At 46.5% G+C, this 19636-nt stretch overlaps 1 protein-coding gene across 1 annotated transcript in view; it reads left to right on the forward strand.

Annotated features, from left to right (window-relative positions):
* LOC147662771 (uncharacterized) overlaps positions 1–19636 on the forward strand; it is a 191578-nt gene that overhangs the window by 149011 nt on the left and 22931 nt on the right. The window contains exon 15 of the mRNA XM_086950914.1: positions 7662–7733. Within this exon, the coding sequence (XP_086807040.1) occupies positions 7662–7733 (72 nt within the window). The remainder of the gene's footprint in view (positions 1–7661; positions 7734–19636) is intronic.

Consider the following 19636-nt stretch of genomic DNA (forward strand, 5'->3'; position numbering starts at 1 on the left):
GACTAGCTCCGGCGGGGAAGCGACCTCTCCATCTATCCGCACGATAATCCGTGACTATTTGTTACCTCCAACGGCGGCACCGAACGCCCGGGACCGGGCGGGACTGGCGGCAGGTCTCCAGACGATAATCGAACATTTTATGCCGGAGTTATCGTCGAAAGTTGAATCGACCGGAGCCTAGGCCCACCTCCGGGCCCTCAAGTGCTAGCTGAATCCGACCGGAAGTGCAGCCGGCCTGGCAGCCTCAGACAGGAAGTGGTCGGTGCAGGAGCCCCACGCCCAGTAACGGTCCTGTCCTGCGTCATTCGACTCGCTTTCTCCAGCGACGTCTCATTGGAAGGGTGGCCGCACACTACCGAAGCCACCGACCATAATTTGCCCGACAGACCGTGCAGGAGTCTACCTCTTAACAACGGAGGTCCTTCATCCGGCACCGGGAGCAGCGCGGCAACTGCCCGTATACCTGGCACCCCACCGGACCGACGAACTGTATTCCCTCCGTGACCGAACGATGGCCGGGAAAGGTGTGAAAGGCGGCACAACCCAGACTCGTATTGACCGCTTCACCAACGACAGGACCGCTTCCCCTCCGGCGGAGGGAAAAAGTCCCCCTGTGAAACCAGGCGAATCCGGGGGGCCGAAGAAGGCGACACTGGACGATATCATGAAGGCTCTCACACAGGTCCAGGCAACGGTGGGCTGCATCTCAACAGAAATCACCCTAATCCGCGCTGACTTTCATAAAATGGCGGAAAAGGTAGGCTCTCTGGAGCTCGTCACGAAGTCACTGGTGGAGGATGTCTCAGAACTGCAGACGGCCATGGAAGCGGTCATGGCCGAAAACAAGCACCTTAAGGACAAGCTCGACGACCAGGAGGGCCGCTCCAGGCGGAACAATGTACGCATTCTTGGCGTTCCGGAGTCAGAAGGTGTGAGGGCTACGGATCTTTATGTGGAGGAACTCATTAAGACTCATCTCCAACTAAAGGGCCTGTCGGCCTTCTTTTCTGTGGAGCGAGCCCATAGAGTCCCGGGTGGTCAACCGAAACCAGGGGCCACGCCGCGGCCGATCCTAGCGAGACTTTTCAACTTCCGTGACCGGGACATCATCCTGCAGGCGGCACGTGTCTCGCCGCCGGTGAAAATCCTAAACTCGACGGTAGCTTTCTTCCCGGATTACACGGCGGAAGTGGCCAGGCGGCGAAAGACATTCTTGGATATTAAAAGAGAACTTAGGAAACGGGAACTCCCATATTCTATGATCTTCCCAGCCAGGCTACGGGTGGTGGCGGAAAACAGGACATGGTTTTTTGATGACCCAAGCACTGCGCGAGACTGGCTGGACGGCTGGCGTCCGGCTTCTCACTCTCGTCGCCCTGGACGGACTAAGACCGGCTCGCCTCACTCTGATTCCACCGCTGCAGGGGCCGAGGGTACGAACAGTGGCAGAAGCTCTCCGATACGAGATGAAACTGCTTTGAGTCTGGAGGTGGACCCTTGAACACATGTGTGCACTGTAAAAGTTTGGTACTGTGGCTGGAACCGTCATGGACACTGGGCCGAGGGCCTCCGTGGAGGGAATGAGGGGCCGCTGATTCCGGAGCGCTCCTCACCCCCAACGAGCAAGTAACTGTGTGTTTTCTTTGGGGTGGGATGAAGCACTCTGCTAGATTGGGGTGGCGGGCAGTTTGGAGTCCGTGTAGCAGGGAAGCAGGGAGGGTGGGGTTGTTGGGAATGGGGGGGTTGTGTTGGTTGTTTAGTTTGAAATGTTTGGCTCAACTTCTTGTCTTGGAACTGCTAGTGTTCACACTTGACCGTATTCCTTACACCGGGTATATTGCCTCTGCTCCTCGATCACTGTATCGGTGCACTCACACGCTTAGTCGCACTGGCTTGGGGTTTTTCCTATTTGTTATGCCTCCGCCCCGCCCTCTAGGGCCCTCAACTATACGACTGACCACAATATGGCGGATCCCCCGCGACCTGCTGTAGTAACGCATGACACTGGGGTGGGGGCGGTACCGCCGCTTCGGGTAGTATCCTGGAATGTGCGGGGGTTGGGTGATAAAGTGAAGAGAGGGCTGGTCCTACAATGTATTAAGAGACTGAACTGTGATATCGCCCTCCTCCAAGAAACACATTTAGTGGGGGTTGCCTCCAAAGCCCTAGATAGGAGAGGATACCGCATGCTGATACACTCAGACTTTACTTCGGGATCCTGGGGTACGGGGATATGGGTAAAAAGGACGTCACGATTCATTCACCACTCCACAAAAACAGATCATCATGGCCGCTTCGCGGCGGTGTGTGGACAATGGGAGGGCGTGCCCATCAACGTGGTGTCTGCGTACATCCCGCCGGCGCTACATTCATCGGCACTTCCGGCCCTGGGTAAATTTCTCTTGGAACTCCCGGAAGGGGATTTGTTAGTGGGCGGAGATTTCAATGCATTGGCTGATTCTGATATGGACAGGTTCCCGGCTCGCCCCCTCCCTACTGGCCCAACGAAATTCAGGGACTTCTTAGAGGCACAGGGTCTGGTAGACATTTGGAGGCAGCTTCACCCTACTGATCGCCACTATTCATACTATTCTTCCACCCATGCTTGCCTGTCGCGCATAGACTATTTCCTCACACTGGGGGGCGGTAAACTCACTTTTGACAAAGTACACATCGCACCACGGGGTATTTCAGATCATTCTCCCCTGCTCGCTACCCTGTCCTGCTCTGCCACGGCCCGCACGCGTCTCTTTCCCATCTACCCCAGCTATCTTAAAACTCCCCCGATCCGAAAGTCCCTTAAAACTGCCACTAAACTTTACTTCCAGGAGAACTCCGGGTCGGTGTCCTCGCCGACGGTTCTCTGGGAAGCATACAAGACGGTGCTCAGGGATCAGGCCATTTCGACCATAGCCGACCATAAGCGCAAACAAAAACTGGAAATGGTCGAACTGGAACTGCAATTGGAACAGGCAAATGCGACTCACATGGCCACACCGTCAGAAGCCACCAGGCACGCGCTGACTCTCTGCCAACAAAAACATGACGACTTTCTCTGCCGTAGGGTGTTAGAGCGGATCGAATCAACGGCATGCAGAATTTATGATGTAGGCGACAAAGCCAACAAGTTGCTGGCTTGGTTGGACAAAAAGCGGGATGGAGGAAGGCATATCCTGCAGTTGCAAGATCACACGGGGACGCTTCACACGCACCCTCCCAAGATAGTTGACCTCCTGGCAGACCACTTTCAATCAGTTTACACCCCAGAAGTGGTGGTCACGCCGGAACAGGCGGAACTGGCGCTCCAAGAGATTGAGGTGGAGGGGCTAACGCCGGAGGCGCAAACCGAGCTGGAGGCGGATCTCACAGTGGAGGAACTCCGTATGGCGATAGGCGCACTGCACACGGGCAGAGCGCTGGGCCTAAACGGGATTCCGATCGAATGGTTCCAAACGATGTCCGACACACTGGGCCCACCGCTACTGGCCATGTTCGAGAACTGTCGTGAGTCAGGAACGCTGCCACCGGATCAGCGCCTGGCGACGATAGTTGCTATCCCAAAACCTGAGAAACCTCCAGAATGTTGTGCATCCTACCGCCCGATCTCGCTACTCAATGCAGAGGCGAAGATCCTGGTGAAGGTGATCGCTAATCGACTGACCCCACACCTTGGCCAACTGATCCACCCGGACCAGTCCGGCTTTATGCCTCACAGGAGTACAGCATTAAATCTCCGTAGAGTACACGGCGCGTTGGCGCGTGCACACTCCTTGACAGAACCAGCAGCCATCTTGTCGCTGGACGCCAGGATGGCCTTCGACATGGTGGAGTGGCATTACCTGTTCGCAGTCCTGCACCGGATGGGCTTCGGTCCGAAGTTCCTATCCTGGATCCGACTACTCTACACAGGCCCAGTAGCTCACGTAGCGGCTAATGGCCACATCTCCCGTGCGATCTCTTTGGCGCGTGGAACCCGCCAGGGCTGCCCCCTCTCCCCATTGCTGTTCGCGCTGGTCCTTGAACCCCTCGCGATCGTCCTCAGAACGACACCACTGTTGAGGGGCATCAGGTGGACGGAGACCTGGGAAGATAGAATATCATTGTATGCGGATGATATGCTGGTGTACGTATCAGCACCCGAACGGAGTGTCCCGATTTTACTGGCGCTTTGTGACAAACACGGTGCGGCCTCTGGTTACACCATTAACTGGACGAAATCGGTCCTTTATGTACTGAAGGGCCCTCGACCAGTCCTCCCGGAACATTGTCCGTTGGTGGTGACAGATGTTTCCTTCAAATATTTGGGAATCCATGTCACTAACGATGTGACCGTCTTCACCAACCGAAATCTGGCGCCCCCCCTCCTCCGTTTGAAGGCAGACGTGCGGCACTGGTCGTCCCTGCCGCTCACACTTTTAGGCCGCGCCGCGCTGTTCAAAATGATGGCGCTCCCGCGCCTCCTATATGTCTTTGAGAATGCGCCTGTCCTGATTCCGCCCTCTTACTTCCAGAAAATTACCGCGATGGTTACCACTCTACTTTGGGGTGAGCGTCCCCCAAGGATAGCGCACCTCAAACTGAACCGCGGCTGGTACGATGGTGGCATTGCACTGCCGAACGTACAGCTTTATTATTGGGCATCCCAACTTAAGGTACTTAACCAATGGATCCATGCACCACACACTGACCCGGCGTACATGGCGGACAGGGCCCAACTCGGGACACAGAGTCTCCTGGCCCCCCTCTATAACCACAGTCTACTCAAGGACCTGATTGGCCCCACTAAACACACGATTACCCTATGGTACAGGGCACTCACCGGGCTACAATGGAAGGGAGTCATTACGAAGCTTACCCCGCTCTGGGACACAAAAAAACTGGGCTGCCTGAGGACCAGTAAAGGGTTCACCCAATGGGACAATATAGGCATTTCTACAGTGGGGGACCTCTGGACGTCCACTGGGGTGATACCATTCGAGCAACTCCAACAACAGTATGAGCTGGGCCCCACGGAAACATATAGGTACGTCCAAATCAGGCACGCTCTCCTGGCGGTGCTGGAGCCGGGAACCACAATCCCGGAATCCTCGCCCCTAGAAGACCGGCTCCTCACGGATTACATGCAAACGAAAGCCACCTCACTCACCTACCGTAAATTACTGAACAATCTCTCTGACCCCCTACAGACCCTGCGAGAAAAATGGGAGGATGAGTTGGGCGCTATGGATGAGACGGACTGGAACGCTGCTGTGGCGTCCCCGAGAGAGGCTGGGGTTTCCGCCAGGTTCAGACTCATACAACTGAAAATACTGCACAGAACATACTACACTAGGACCACCCTACACAAAATGCACAGGGCTGACTCCCCTCGTTGTCTTAGAGGATGTGGGGAGGATGGCACACTATTGCACACGTTGTGGGGCTGCCCTCTCATTGCTCGGTACTGGCAACAGGTCATGTGTACGATTTCCCAGGCCCTTGACACCTCCCTCACACCCGAGCCGCGCCTCTGTCTTCTGAATGTTTGGGAGGGCACTGATCTTAACCTCAGACAGCAGCACTGGGTTACAATTGGAACGATGATGGCCAAGCGTGATGTGGCACAGAGGTGGGGGGTGGCTGAGTTACCTACCTTGTCGCTATGGTGTCAAAATATGGACAAACTGATGTTAACTGAACGGACTGTCTACAAGTTGAGAGCGAACCCAAAGAAATGGAACAGGGTGTGGGAGGCCTGGAATAGATATAGGGGGGACCTGTGCGACCCGCTTCAGGAGGCTGAAGACGAGGACTCGGAAGATGAGGAGGAGATGATTGGCTAACCTATGGGCTGCCACGGGGCAAGACTAGTACGGTACTCATATAATTGTAACTCCTGCTCACGTTCTGCGGGGGGTGGAGGGGTTGGGCCTTGGGGGGGGGGGGGTCGGTGTGTCCTACTAGCGTCTTCTGTTCTACATTGCTTCGCATCTAAGCACTACTATTGAGCCACTTTGTTTGGTTTGTTTCTCAACGTTTTATACATGGAACAGTTAACGATAATGCTATTTAAAAAAGTAAAACTTCATAACTCCGATGTTTCTCCTTATGGTCTGCCGTCTCATCCTCATCCTTGCTGCCAGACCGGAGGGTTGTCGGCTAAATAGCTGTGTACTACTACGGGACATCCTGTTCTTTTCTCCTGTCATGATTACTGTGTAATTGTCTTGTTGTAAAATGGATGATGTACATCAATAAAAGTTTTTACACCAAAAAAAAAAAAAAAAAAAAAAAAAAAGTCAAACATATTGGCTTTGCAAGTGCCTTTTTGCTTTACTTCACTTGAATTATGTAAGGACTATCATTGTTCTTTCAACTTTACTGAGTATTCATATTGCATTTGAAACTGGTTTAAACGTTGTGTTGCTCCTCCCATGTCTTTATGATGCTTCCAGCATGATGACACCCCCCGCCCCCTTTGCTTTGATCAACACTGACTGTATGCAGTGATGTTTCAAAGATGCGTTAATGAATCTTAGGAGTATGTGGACATTACCGTGGGTCCAGTTATTTATCGAATGACTCTCTGAGTAGCTAGGGATCTCCCACTGTGTAGTATCTGTTAAATTCTTATGGGGCAGTTTCTGAAGGTTGGTTGGAATCACATTCTGCTGATGCGACAACGAAAAAGACCTGGGTACCGACAGCGATGGGTTTAGAATGGATATGAATGGAGTGCCCTTCTGTACAATTAGGAAACATTTGATGACATTGTTTGTTACCTTAACAGTAGTGGGTGTGAGCTGTATATTTCCAAGTCACAGGATCCTTGCTCCAGGTGGAGACACAGATGTACAGGTTGATGGGAGGGGATTTATTTGTGACGCTACTACACCAACTTGGCAGACAGTGGCGGCTCGCAGAGGGAGTGCTGTGGGGTGGTGAGGTGGGGTGGGGGAGGGGCAAGGAGGGGGGTTGTGGAGTCGGACATACGACGGCCAGGAGTAAAAGCATCGAAAAGTTGGCTATGCAATGAGCACAAGATAGTTTTATTTATTTATTTACTTACTGTGCTCCTGGTATGTCCGACTTCACTACCCCCCCCTACCCCGAGCCTCCCCACCACCCCAGAGCACTCCTTCTGCGAGCCGCCACTGCTTGTAGGACATCTGAAATCCCAACTAGCTTTTTAATGAAAGTGTTTGACAAGCAAGGAAAACAAGGTTCACTTATTTCTAGCAAAATTTGGGAAAGAGGAGGCAGCATCTTTGCTACAGCTCCCAATCATACAAATGGATGGGCCGGTACTGGCTATCATGGTGCAGCCAGCTACTGTGGGAATTGTTATATCCTATGCTTCCTAGTCCTGGATGCTCAGCCTGCATGAGTGTGATGTCATAGAATGTTGGGTGTGTGTGCATGGTCTGAATGAGTGATCGGTTAGATTAAGTGGGGCTGAGCAGCAGGATGCTGCTCCCGGTGGGGCACACTGTACCTACTTACATGAACTAATAAATCTACTTAACTACATCTCCGGCTCCGGCTCCTGGTCTACCTATCTATGACTGTACTTCTTCAGTTACAAAAGGAATGTTTTGTAATATTGCACCAGGTGAACAAACTTATAAATAGGTGTATTTTTGTATGGTTTTTAATGGTGATTCTGTACTATTTTGACTTAGCTAACAGAAGGCGGAAGTCGAGTAGCATATCTGAGGATGAGACAGTAAAGAAAAGAATACGATTGAATTCAGGTGAAGTATACACATTATGAAATATTTACATTGCATGTTATTTACATCCAAAAAAGGAATGAAAAAATACCAATGTTTTAGATGATGTAATGTTAAATATATACATTGTTTGAAGTATGTAAAACAAATATGGTGATGTTAACCATTGCATCACTCAATAGAAATTCAAAAAGTGTCAATTGAACAGTCACATCTTTCATCTACATTGTATCAGATCTGAATTAGACCCCCCTAACGTTGTGTTGTCGCAGCTGATGCACCTTGCAGGTATTTTTCTTATTGTAAAATAAGCCCTCTCAGACAGGAAACAAGAAACAAATCACAAAGAACATTTTCAAAATAAGTTAAATAGATTAATCCAGGGGTCTCTAACAATTTCTGTAATAAAAGGTGTGTGTGTTCTGTGAAAATCATCGCGCTAGTATTATTATTAATGATATAATAGTGACCACATCAGATAAGATTACATTAGTGGTCACCACAAGCATGATTAGCAGCAGTGACCATGTCAGGGCATCAGTCTGGATTTCCAGAAGTAATATAAAAAGGCCCATGAATGTATAACCCTTTACTTTTTTTGTAATACATAACAGCCATAGCGGCAATGCCCCTGGCACCAAGAGTCTTCTCAAGGCCACGCAAATTAGTACTCAAATACCAACTTTAAATATATTTTCGGAAATTCAACCATTTTTTTTCAAACATCAATTTATGAGTTCTGAAAATGTACACATTTTTGTCCATATTACCCACTTTCAGTTTTGCCATACTTATATTACCTCATCAAGCAACAGCGAATTTGGTAGGGCTGCACACAGGTGAGCTACTTACAGGTGACTGGAGAGCTATCAGTAGTTCACAAGCTATTTGTTGTAGAAGCCAGATTTAAAAGTAAATCCAGTAGCACCTTTGTGAACAAACGCCTTGTTATTTTGTGCACACTACGATTCTCCCCACGGTGCATCTTTTAGTCACAGAGCATTAAAGCAATATAGTTTAAAATAAATGCATGCACACAAGGTATAGTTACCATGCTCCCTATGTGTTGCGTCTATCAGTCAAATCACTTATTCAACATTTAGCCATTTGTAGAAAAGTATAAAACAAAATGCATACAAGGCCATTTATAACTTCCATATTCCATATATTGCATTGTTCAGTTACAAGTATAAATGCAGGCAATAAGGCAAGCCTCTCTGCACCCTCTGAGCCTGGACTGCACCCAGCACCACAATCCCTTATCTACAATACTCTGCAGTGTCCCCCACAACCCCTCCGGTCATTCAACTTGAGGCGTTCATCCTCTCATAGCTACCGCGCAACACAACACAGAAGAACCCTTGAAATGCACTCACTGTCACTTTGCTTACAAGCCACCCCACCATGCTAACACCACCTACACTCAAGCAACCTACACATGGTACACCTCCCACTCACATTAGCAAACACGCACCCCAAGACAAGCTATCATGCATGCTCCTCAACACCTGCTCACTCAGCAAACACATCTCAGAAATCGGGGGCGTCCTAAACATCGACATCCTGGATTCCCTCTTCCTGACAAAAACGTGGCTAACCACAGATTTGGTCCCCGACATAGCCTTGGCCATCCCGACCGGATACAATATTGCACAACAGGACCGCCAACACAAACCAGGAGGAGAAATCCCAATCATTTTCAAAGAAACCATCAACTGCACCAAAGTCACACACTTCGTAGAGTACCCAAACTGCAATCGCTGCAATATTCACCCTTAATGGAAACTTTGTCTAATGCTCACCTGGACTATGAGCTACCTTACCGACAACATCACTGATTTTGTTGCTCCTCTCACCATCGACTCCAAAGCCTATGTTCAACTAGGAGAACTCAACTTTCACTTGGAAGACCTGAATGATCCTAGCTCAGTCGCCATCCTCGAAAGCCTAGGAAACCTCAGGCTGACACAATACTTCATCAGACCCACACACGCTGCAGAACGCCCGCTCAACCACATTTCTGCCACATCCCATTACATCATAATCACTGCAGCCACACCTCCCACCTGGACCAATCATGCCAAATCCCACTTCCAAATCAACGCATTTGACGTTTTTACTGACTCCACCCCCTGTTACAGTGGGTGAGAACATTTAAGTCTGCACTTTTGACTAGCGTTACTCTCCTAAATGGCCAATAGCCGAAAAAAGTAACTACTGCTAGCTACTGAAAAGTGTAAGAGTATTTTTACTTGTAGGAAATCTATACATGTAGATTTACCTTTGTGAAGACGGCCCACTGAGTATTTGTCCCCTGAATGGGGAACAACTGTACCATTTTCCTATTTTTTTGTTGAAAGCATGGGTTGTTCCTCCTAAGGTAGGTAGGTAGGTGAGCTAGAGTAAGTGCCACTTATGTGTGTTGATGACCTACTCCTACTGTAACTAACTCCAATTGGACTGCAGAGAAACCTTCTAGTTTTATAGCGCTATCCCCAAAACAAATTGTAGTGAAATAGGGTGAGTTTCTAGCAGTAACACAGTTGATCAAGCTTAACCAGGATTACTTCTTCTAAAACTCCAAGGTTGCTTACCAGCGTCAGTGGGGTTACACTTTCTACAGTGAGGCGGGGCCTCTGCAGCATGGCCAGGCATTTCCATTCCCTCCCTCTGCGAAGATCTCAGTATGTCAGGCATTCTGACTTAGCCTGTCTGTCACCAGCCAGTCATCATGTAATGAATCAGAGCAATTGAAGGATTTTTCCCACCCACAATTGGGCCCACATTATACGAAGCCTTTTAATCCTCCTGGTAATGCTGCCCCTCCTGCACTATTCTCAATACCGGGGGTGCCAGTGAATCTGGGTTCGCTGAGTTATCTGGAGTTTACAGACTGGACCCTGAGGGTCCCCTTACAAATGAGGAATTGCCAGGAAATAGAAATATGCGATTCTGTGATGGATTCCCTTGGAAATTCCTCATTTCTCCATGGAGTTTCCCATGCAGATGTGTTCACTTTTAATAGATATGCGGTGGAACCTCAAGAATTAAAGGTCCTCTCATGATGTGGACTTAGTCTGCTCACAGTTTGGAGCTTGACCCGATGTTATACAGTATTGTGCTAAGCAGTCTTAGAATTGTGTTTTGAGGTAACAATTAGAAGTTGAAGTTCAGACTAGGACCTTGAAGTGCACCACATCACTCTTTCCTATCTAGGGCAGTAAAAAGTTATGCTGCCAGTATGCTATCTGTCTTGTCTTGAAAGCCAGTGTGCTCTAACCGACCCAAAATAAAATGAAGGTGTCAAAGAATCAAAATTGTTGGTGCGAAAATATGGCTGTCATCCAACATGTTTATAATGACTGGCTTGGTACCTCTTCAGACAATGAAAATTATCTTGAATATGTTCAAGGTTCTTAAGAGTTGCAAAGTTTTAATTGCTTCACTGTGATGGTTTATGGTCTAGTAGGGTTTTATATTTATTGTAAAGGAAAGTGCCTTTAAGAATAACCAACTCTTCAGAGTTCTATAGATCCAGGCGAGTAGGTTTGTAGAAATCAAGAGGAAATGATGGAGGTGCAATTGCCATGCTTAGAAATTGCAATCTCAACTTGAGGATGAAATAATATTCTTGTAAACCATGTTTTGCCTTTGTTTCACTGTCGATGATTACAAATGAAGCAGGGGTCACTGTGAACCACCTGAAAATTGTTCCTGACACCTTTGCTGTTGATCAAGGGAACAATGGATGCTGTTTGCAACAGGCGAAGACTCAATAGACTTTATCTCAAGGAAAAGAGTTATTGAAAGTGGTTTTCAAAAAAATGACACTATTACCATGTTTCCTATTGAATATTTTTAGCCGCTGAACTCACTTGAGACACCACTTGCACGGCTGCAACTCACGCACCCTGCACTGACGCTCTAATTTGTTACAAATGCTGACATAGTAGTCATCGACAGAGAAACAAACAGCGAGGAGTGCCATAGTATTCTCCATCGTAGAACTTCCTAATGCATACCATCAAATTATGTTGCATCACGACCCAAGACATCTCACATCATTTGTGATGCTACAGGGTGCATTTGGGTTCTCAAAGGCTAGCTGTACGGGCTGGCATTGGTCTCGGTTGGGTTACAGGGGGGCATGCTGCAATAGCTTGGAGAGGAGGGTAAGGTAGCTTACTTCCAAGATAATATATTGGTGAGGTGGTTGAGAGTAAAGCAATAAAATGCTGTATTCAGTATACTGTTAAGCATATCAGAAAGAGATGGGCTTATGTTAACTAAGAAAAAATGAAAATGTGCTGTAAAACTAGTGGACTATCTGGTAGTAGGACGAAGCCTTTATTAAACTTGGTTGGAAAATGTCAAAAAGGCGCCTGGTCCCAGAGATGACGAACCGCCCCAATAACTTTTCGGAATGGCAGAACATTATACTAACAACATAGACTACATTTTTGAGAGAACGTTTACCATGAGATGTTAAATAAAAAAAGGGGTACCATTTCAATGCTTGGTCCAGTGATATAAAGAGCTGTAGTCAGTGCCGGGGAATTGAAAGCATATCACTGTAATGACCAAACTATCATAGTTACAGATGCAATGTGTATGAATTAGGAGCATTGATGGTCCAGGAGCAGGAGGGTCACAAGCATGTCATTGATTTTGTGTCATGGACATTTAGGGGTGCAGAAGAGATGGTATTTTGTGATATACAAAGTAGCCCTGTCATACTTGTGTATGAGGGTACTTTATTTGTAATTTGTAATTTGTAACTGGGTTTTATATTGCGCCAGCTCACCGACAGGTCTCAAAGCGCTACTAACCAAGTATTAACTACTAACTACTACTATTAGCTACTAACCAATTTGAGCTGATAAGTGACCTTAACACTCTTATTCAAATATTCACCACAAATGGAGCATGTAGGGCAGTGCCTCCCCTCCATATAGCTAACTGGTGGAACAGGGCTCATGGCTTTTAGTTTAGCATGAGAAATATGTGACAGGGTTGTACAACATGATTGACTATACTGAATAACTAAAGGATAAAGAAGGAAGATTGGGTAGTGACAGAGGATTAATGGAAGCAGATGAGGAACTTGGAGGTGAGAGACTGAATTGGTAAGGGTGGCTGACATGAATAGTTGCGGAAGGGTGCCATTAGTTATGAGCTGGTATGGTCAGCTCTGTAAAATTGCTGTGGTAGTGTCTAGAGTGGACAAATGCGTTTTTCCCTAGGTCGCTGTGGAACAGGTTAGTGAAATTGTGTTAAGAAGGTCATTGGGGAAAATCAGCTCTGTAACAGATGGCAATGATGGATTTTTCGTGGCTGGGCATGGACAAGGTAAATTATCAGAGCCATGGCCGATACTTAAGGTCTACAACCACACAGTTGATTTAGCAGGTGTAAATGTCTGCAACAAATGGAAGATAGCATGGTGAAATGAGAGCAAAGAAGAAGCACATGTTAACTGTTGTTCAGAGTACCAGGAGGTCAATGGGAAAAAAGAGACTAAAGAATGCAATGAGTTTTGTGATGAAATCTACGATTTTACCTTTGATGTTCCCATCTGATGCATGACCTCAGATGTTGGTGACCTGAATGGTGTCATTCAACTACTAAACAACATGTGAAAGGTGTCATTCAGCCACTAAAAGTATCTTTTATACAGTTTCACTGTTTTTTAATTATTGTATCCATAATTTGTTGTAATGGGGGCGATGGTAATTTCAGATACCGACGTCATCCAGTTGCTTTTCACATGTGAAAAAAGTGAAGGGGTTGATGGAGGAGCTATTAAAACTTGCCTCTCCAATGTGTTCAACGGGTAGTCCTGCAACCAATTAAAATACAACCCTGCTAAAATGGAGATTGTGTGCTTTTGGCTTCACTCCACCCAATCTGTGTAAGACTTTCTGGCTTAAGGGTGCTCACTCCCCCCCCCCCCCCTCCCCACCCCCCCCCCCCCCATCAGCACTCATTTGAGCACAGTAAGAATTTGGGAATCAAAATTGAAATTACCCTTTCCTCCAACCTTAAATTCAGGCACTGGTTGGCTCTTATTTTGGGCACTTACATTCATTGAAACAAATTCTTACCTCTTTTTTTGGTCGAAACTAAGAAAACGATGATCCAAGCCCTGATTACTTCCAGATGTGATTATGGAAATGCACTATACTTTGTTCTTCCAGAATACCTCCTGAATAGACTTCAAGTGACGCAGAATGCAGCAGCTAGAACTCTTCCCAACCTCGCTCCAAGAACCCAAATGACCCCGCATTTGAAAGCGATTCACTGGCTTCCTATCAGAAAGAGAATTCTTTTTAAAACTCTGGTTCTGGCTCATAAAGCTCTACATGATAAAGGTGCGGTGTACCTGAGGAGGATGATTTGTGCTCATGCCCCTCCCAGGAATTTAGTCAGAATTCCTAAAATCTGCTGTGCCAGGACCGAGGCAGATCCTTCTCTTACCTTGGGTCAGTGGTCTGGAATAATCTTCCCCCTGGAACTCCCTTCCATTTCTGAGCTATCCATTTTCAGGGAAAAAAAATAAAAACCTGGCTCTTTCAGCAGACTTAATGGGCAATCAGTGCTGCGATAGGGAGCCTTCGATTTAGCACCAAGAGACTCTTTGGAGTATGCGTGCGCTCTACAAATCCCTCTTCCTCATCATCATATGATATATGTATTCTTATAAGTTTTTTGTGGTAAAGTATGTGTTATACCTTGTTAGGGTATTAAGTGCATTGGTCTGTGCCTTTAAGCATAAAGGCAAGAACAAAACCACCATGGTCCTATAGAAGCAGGAACAGTGGTTGGGTCAAGGCTAGAGGAAACAAGGGCGGTGCTGCAGCCGCTGTCGTTAGGAATTAGGAGCTCAAATAGAGAATGCAATAGGGACCTTGAAAACCATTATTTTGGCTTCCTTTTATCATCTATTCCAAGATTTTTGATAGGTTGGGAAGTTCTATGTAGGTCAGAACGTTGACAGCAATTTTGGATCAAGTTGACGTTTATGCAGGGATATTGGTACAGCTTTTTGGATGATTTTGAAATCATAGAAAGTGATACGCATAAAAGAATTGCAAAAGATGTCAGGAAACTGACTCGATATTTTACTACTGGCAGTGGTTTCTGTGAACAGTCAATAAATTAAAGAAGCCCATCAGCTGTTTGTCAAGGATAGGTAGAAATTGTTTTGATGGGGAGGACACATTAATACGTTTGGCAGTGCATTGGTTTTACAATTAATTTAATCAGAAATGGTTTACATTTTTGCAAAAAGAAATCTAATAAGAAGTCACATAACAGTTAAGGGTGTCTGGTTTTATTTGGTCTTAATAGAGAATTTCAGAAGATTTTATAATTGAAAAGAATTGTGAATTATTTTTTGGTAATAAAATGCCTTTACCTGTGCCAATACATCTTGTATTTAATATATAATTTTGTAATGTAGTTCATACAGATGTGCAGAAAGTCTATGTACCAAGAGTGTCAATTTGATCTTTTATTGGGGTCACTGACAGTTTAGTTGGAGCTTAGTTGTGCAAATGGTGTAACAGGTTAGTGTTAGTGTCCTCATCTGTACAGGAGAGGCATTTTTTTTCTAAGGATCTTAAAGCCTGGTGGCACCAAAACAGGCAATAATGGAACAGAATCCTCGTTGATCTACAATTATTTACGATTGGAGTGATGTTCAGGGGGAAAGCAGGAGTGAGAGGAAGTCATTGTGCATATCCAGTAAGTTACAGTTTAACTTTTCATCTAGGCCCAGATGTACGAAGAATGCATTTTGCGGCTCGCAAATTGCGTCGCTTTGTGACTCCCAATTTGCAAGTCGCAAAATGCAATGTACAATAGTGTCTTAGACACTGTTTGCGATTTCCAATGGGGTCGCAAATTGAATGCTTCATCAATATTCATGAGGCAAGAGCAATTTGCAACCCCATCGGGAATGGCTAGCACTCACCGGGATGGTGGACTGCTACGGACAGAAGACCACCATGTCTGTGAACGCTTTTTCAATACAGCAGTTTTTATAAAAAATGCATCCCGTTTTCCTTAAAGGAAAACGGGATGCATTTAAATTGAAAAATTAAACTTTTCCTTTTTATTTGTTAAGGGCAGGCAGTGGTCTCTGGAACCACTGCCTTCTCTTAAAAAAATATTTATGCACCCATTCACAAAGGGGAATGGGTCCCCTGGGGAACCCCTTCCCGTTTGCGAATGCTTTACCACCCTTTTGAAAAAGGTAGTAAACATGCCATTTGCACTCGCTATTAGGAAGGTACGCTCTTGGCACGCCCTTCCTAATAGCGAGCCGCTACCCATATTTTGCGAGTCGCTAATAGGTTAGCGACTCGCAAAATATGCTTTGTAAATAGGGCTGACCTTTTTTGCAGTCACAAACCGACTGAATTCCCGTTTGCGACTGCAAAAAAACTGTCGTACATCTGCCCCTTAATCTATTGTACTCAAATAAATAATTGTGCAAACCTTTTTTTAACTCTTCTTCACTTTAACATATTGTTGTAATTTATCTTCCAAGTAGTATGTCCCATCCACCCCTCCCCTCCTTACCCTGTTCGTATGCCCCACCCTGAAGCTTGCCATGGAATGTTGTGACACTCTCCAGTGAGGAGAGTGGATGGTCAATAAACAGACTTTCCTTCATCTTATCTGGGCTCTGTATATTTCTACTTTATAACACTGGCGACGGACTGCGCAGGGAGCAGAAGTTGACCATTTCCCCTTTGAGTACTCTCTCCACACACTCAATCCAGTGGGAACAAGCTGGAGTAAACTGTGTCAAGAACGCGTTGGAAGCGAAAGTGATCCAGAGAACCCTGCAGGACGATTGAAGCGTGGATTTAGAAGTTGTGCGGTCGGAAAAGTGACAGAGAAATAACATAAGGGAGGTGAGAGCTAACCCTACTTCTCTCGTGTGGTGCTCTACCCCACCTGTCATCCGTCCCTGTGCGAATCTCTGCATGCTGTGGGTGATCTATCGTTGAACTGAAACTGGTCAGCAAAGTGACTGGACTACCCCACCTGTCATCCGTTACTGCGTGAAGCTTTGCATGCTGTGCGTGAAATAATTAAGAACTGACGCCCATCAGCAAAGTGTCTACCCAGCGACTGGTTGTGCGTTGTTACTAGTATTCGCTCCGCAGTTATATAAGTGAAGTTTAGTATGGACAAGAAGTTTCCCCTGCGTGTTATCACACGTTGGATGCCTGTCGGGGTCGGCGTGTGCAAAGCTGAACGAGTGCTCCTTTGGTCATGAGGGAGTAATTAGAGCCTACCTGCGTTCTGTGCCGCCCGTCATACTCCGGCACGGCATCTTCGCCTGAGGGAACATCTGATCTCGTTGCCTCGGAGTGCCTGCGTTTGCTGGTGTCCTTGTGGTCGGAGCAAATCGTGTCGTCGAGTAGACGTGTGTGGCTGCCACGACTCGAGAGGCTCGCTGTGGCGTTTTCCGGATAGCCTGCTGTTGCTGCGCTGTGTGAAGAGCCGGGGGGTGTGGCCGGGAAAAAGAGGATTCCTGTCAGCGCCTGTTTCCTTCCTTCACCGGACGTCGGAGACGCTTCCCCGGCGCACCAGCAGCTGAGGGCCGGTAGTGTTTAGAACTCATTAACTCTTTAAGGCCAAGGAACCCTTCCTCCTGCCTGGTACCGCTACTTTACGGGCACATCCCAGCTACATTCTTTAGGTACTGATTTTGCCCCATGCCACATCCTATGCTTTACGTCCAATAAGGAAAAGGAAACCAGTTCTCCCAGGATTACCCAATTTACAAGGAACTTCTCCTGCTATTTACTTTGTTTGCTATTCTTTTAACATTGAGTGTCATTGGTTAATATTGTGTCCTGCAGGTGTCCCATCTAGGATTATTAGTTTAATTAACCAATTTACAAGAAACTGTACCTGCCAATTTACTTCATTTGCTATTCTTGTAAACTTGTGTGTCTTGTGGTTAAATCTGTGTCCTGCTGGTGTGCCATCTAGGATTATCAATTAAACGTGTGCAGAGTTAACCATGGCAGCAGCAAGTATGAGCCAGCCCCCACCCTTTTTGAATGAGATAGGGGAACCAGAAATCAGCTGGAAGGAGTGGGTGAAACTCTTTGAATCGTATTTGATAGCGGTGGGTGGTGAGAAGTACAAGCCAGAAAGGAAGAAACATATCCTATTGCATAATTTAGGTAGGCAAGGGCGAAAAGTATATGAATCCCTTCCTATGCTAGCACAGGAGGGTGAGGATGAAACAGGTGTAGATGTATAGGAGCAAACTATGGAGAAATTAGAAAAACATTTTGGAGACAAGATAAATGTGGTTTTGGAGCGCCATAAGTTTTTCAAAAGGTGTCAGGGTAAGCAAGAATCCGTGCAGAATTTCATTGCTGCTTTGTGGGGTTTAACACAGTTGTGCGAGTTTGGTAACTTAACAGATTCCCTTATAAGGGACCAACTCGTAAGGTGTACTAATAACCCACGCATTCAAGAAAAGTTGCTAGCTAAAAATCTAGGATTAAGAGAAGCTATAGAAATAGCTAAATCTGTAGAGCACACAGCTAGATGTATCAAGGAGATAAGGACCAATGGAGAAGAAGTAGCCTCTGTAAAAGATGAAGAGGATTCCATTGAAGTGTGTAAGGTCAGGTCAAAAGATAATTACGGTGTGAGAGAAGATCCTAAAGAGAAGGGTCCCAAGTGCTACAGGTGTGGCAGCAATAACCATTTTGCGACTTTCTACCAGTGCCCTGCCAGGTTTGTCACATGTAAAAAAATTTAATAGGAGGGGGCATTTCGCGAGAGTATGTAGAGATGGCGAACAACATACTAGAATGGATAGTAGGAGTGCAGGAAAAAATACAGCCAGGGAAGTGAAATGCATAGAACCTAGGAGAGAGAAAATAATATTGCAGGTAAAAGACATTGATAGTACCATAAATGCTATTTACCCAGAATGTGATGTCTTCCTTGATGGCCAATGCGTAGAAATGTATGCAGATTCATGTTCGCCTTACACCTTACTGAACCGTGGTGATTTTGTGTCCATGAGAAATTGTAATGTGAAACAATTAAAAATGCCTGATATTTCTCCCACAGGGTATAACAAGGGTAAAATACCGTTAGTGGGCATGAAAAATGTACATCTACAATTCAAAGACAGGGAGACTTTTGGTCCAGTGTATGTAGTAGAGTCAGGGTCCAACTTATTGGGATGGGTTCACCAAAAGGAGTTGGGTATCATCCTTGATCCAAATAGTGCTGAGCAAGTGTTACTCACTGACAGGTCCCGGGAAAGTGGTAACATTTGTGATGAGTTTGGAAAACTATTCAGAGACGAGCTTGGTTGCCTTCACATGTTCCAACACAGAATCAAATTGAAACATAACGCAAGACCAGTAGTACATAGACTACGCCCCGTACTGCTCAAGTTGAAAGCACCACTAGAAGAGGAGTTGCGCAAACTTTGCGAATTGGATATAATTCAACCTGTAACCAGCACAGAGTGGTTGGCCCCGATTGTCATAGCAGCCAAGGCCAGTGGGGAAGGTATTCGCCTCTGTGTGGACCTGCGCAGCTTGAATGATAATATATGGGTCGAGAGACACCCTTTGCCTATAATCAACGAAATGCTGAGCACCATGGGTCCAGCTAAATACTTCAGTGTGATAGACCTGTCCATGGCATATCACCAGATTGAACTCCATCCCGAATCAAGGCCCCTCACAGCGTTCATCACCCCATCAGGAGCCTTCATGTTCAAACGGATGCCTTTTGGCCTAGCATCTGCCGCTGCCATTTTCCAGAAAGCTATGCAGAAAATCTTGGAAGGAGTAAAGAACACCTTATGTTTCCAAGATGACATCCTCGTTTATGGGCAAACCGAGGAAGAACATGATGGGCTC

Source organism: Lissotriton vulgaris, unplaced genomic scaffold (assembly GCF_964263255.1).
Source record: "Lissotriton vulgaris unplaced genomic scaffold, aLisVul1.2 SCAFFOLD_756, whole genome shotgun sequence".
In the NCBI taxonomy this organism is placed as follows: Eukaryota; Metazoa; Chordata; class Amphibia; order Caudata; family Salamandridae; genus Lissotriton; species Lissotriton vulgaris.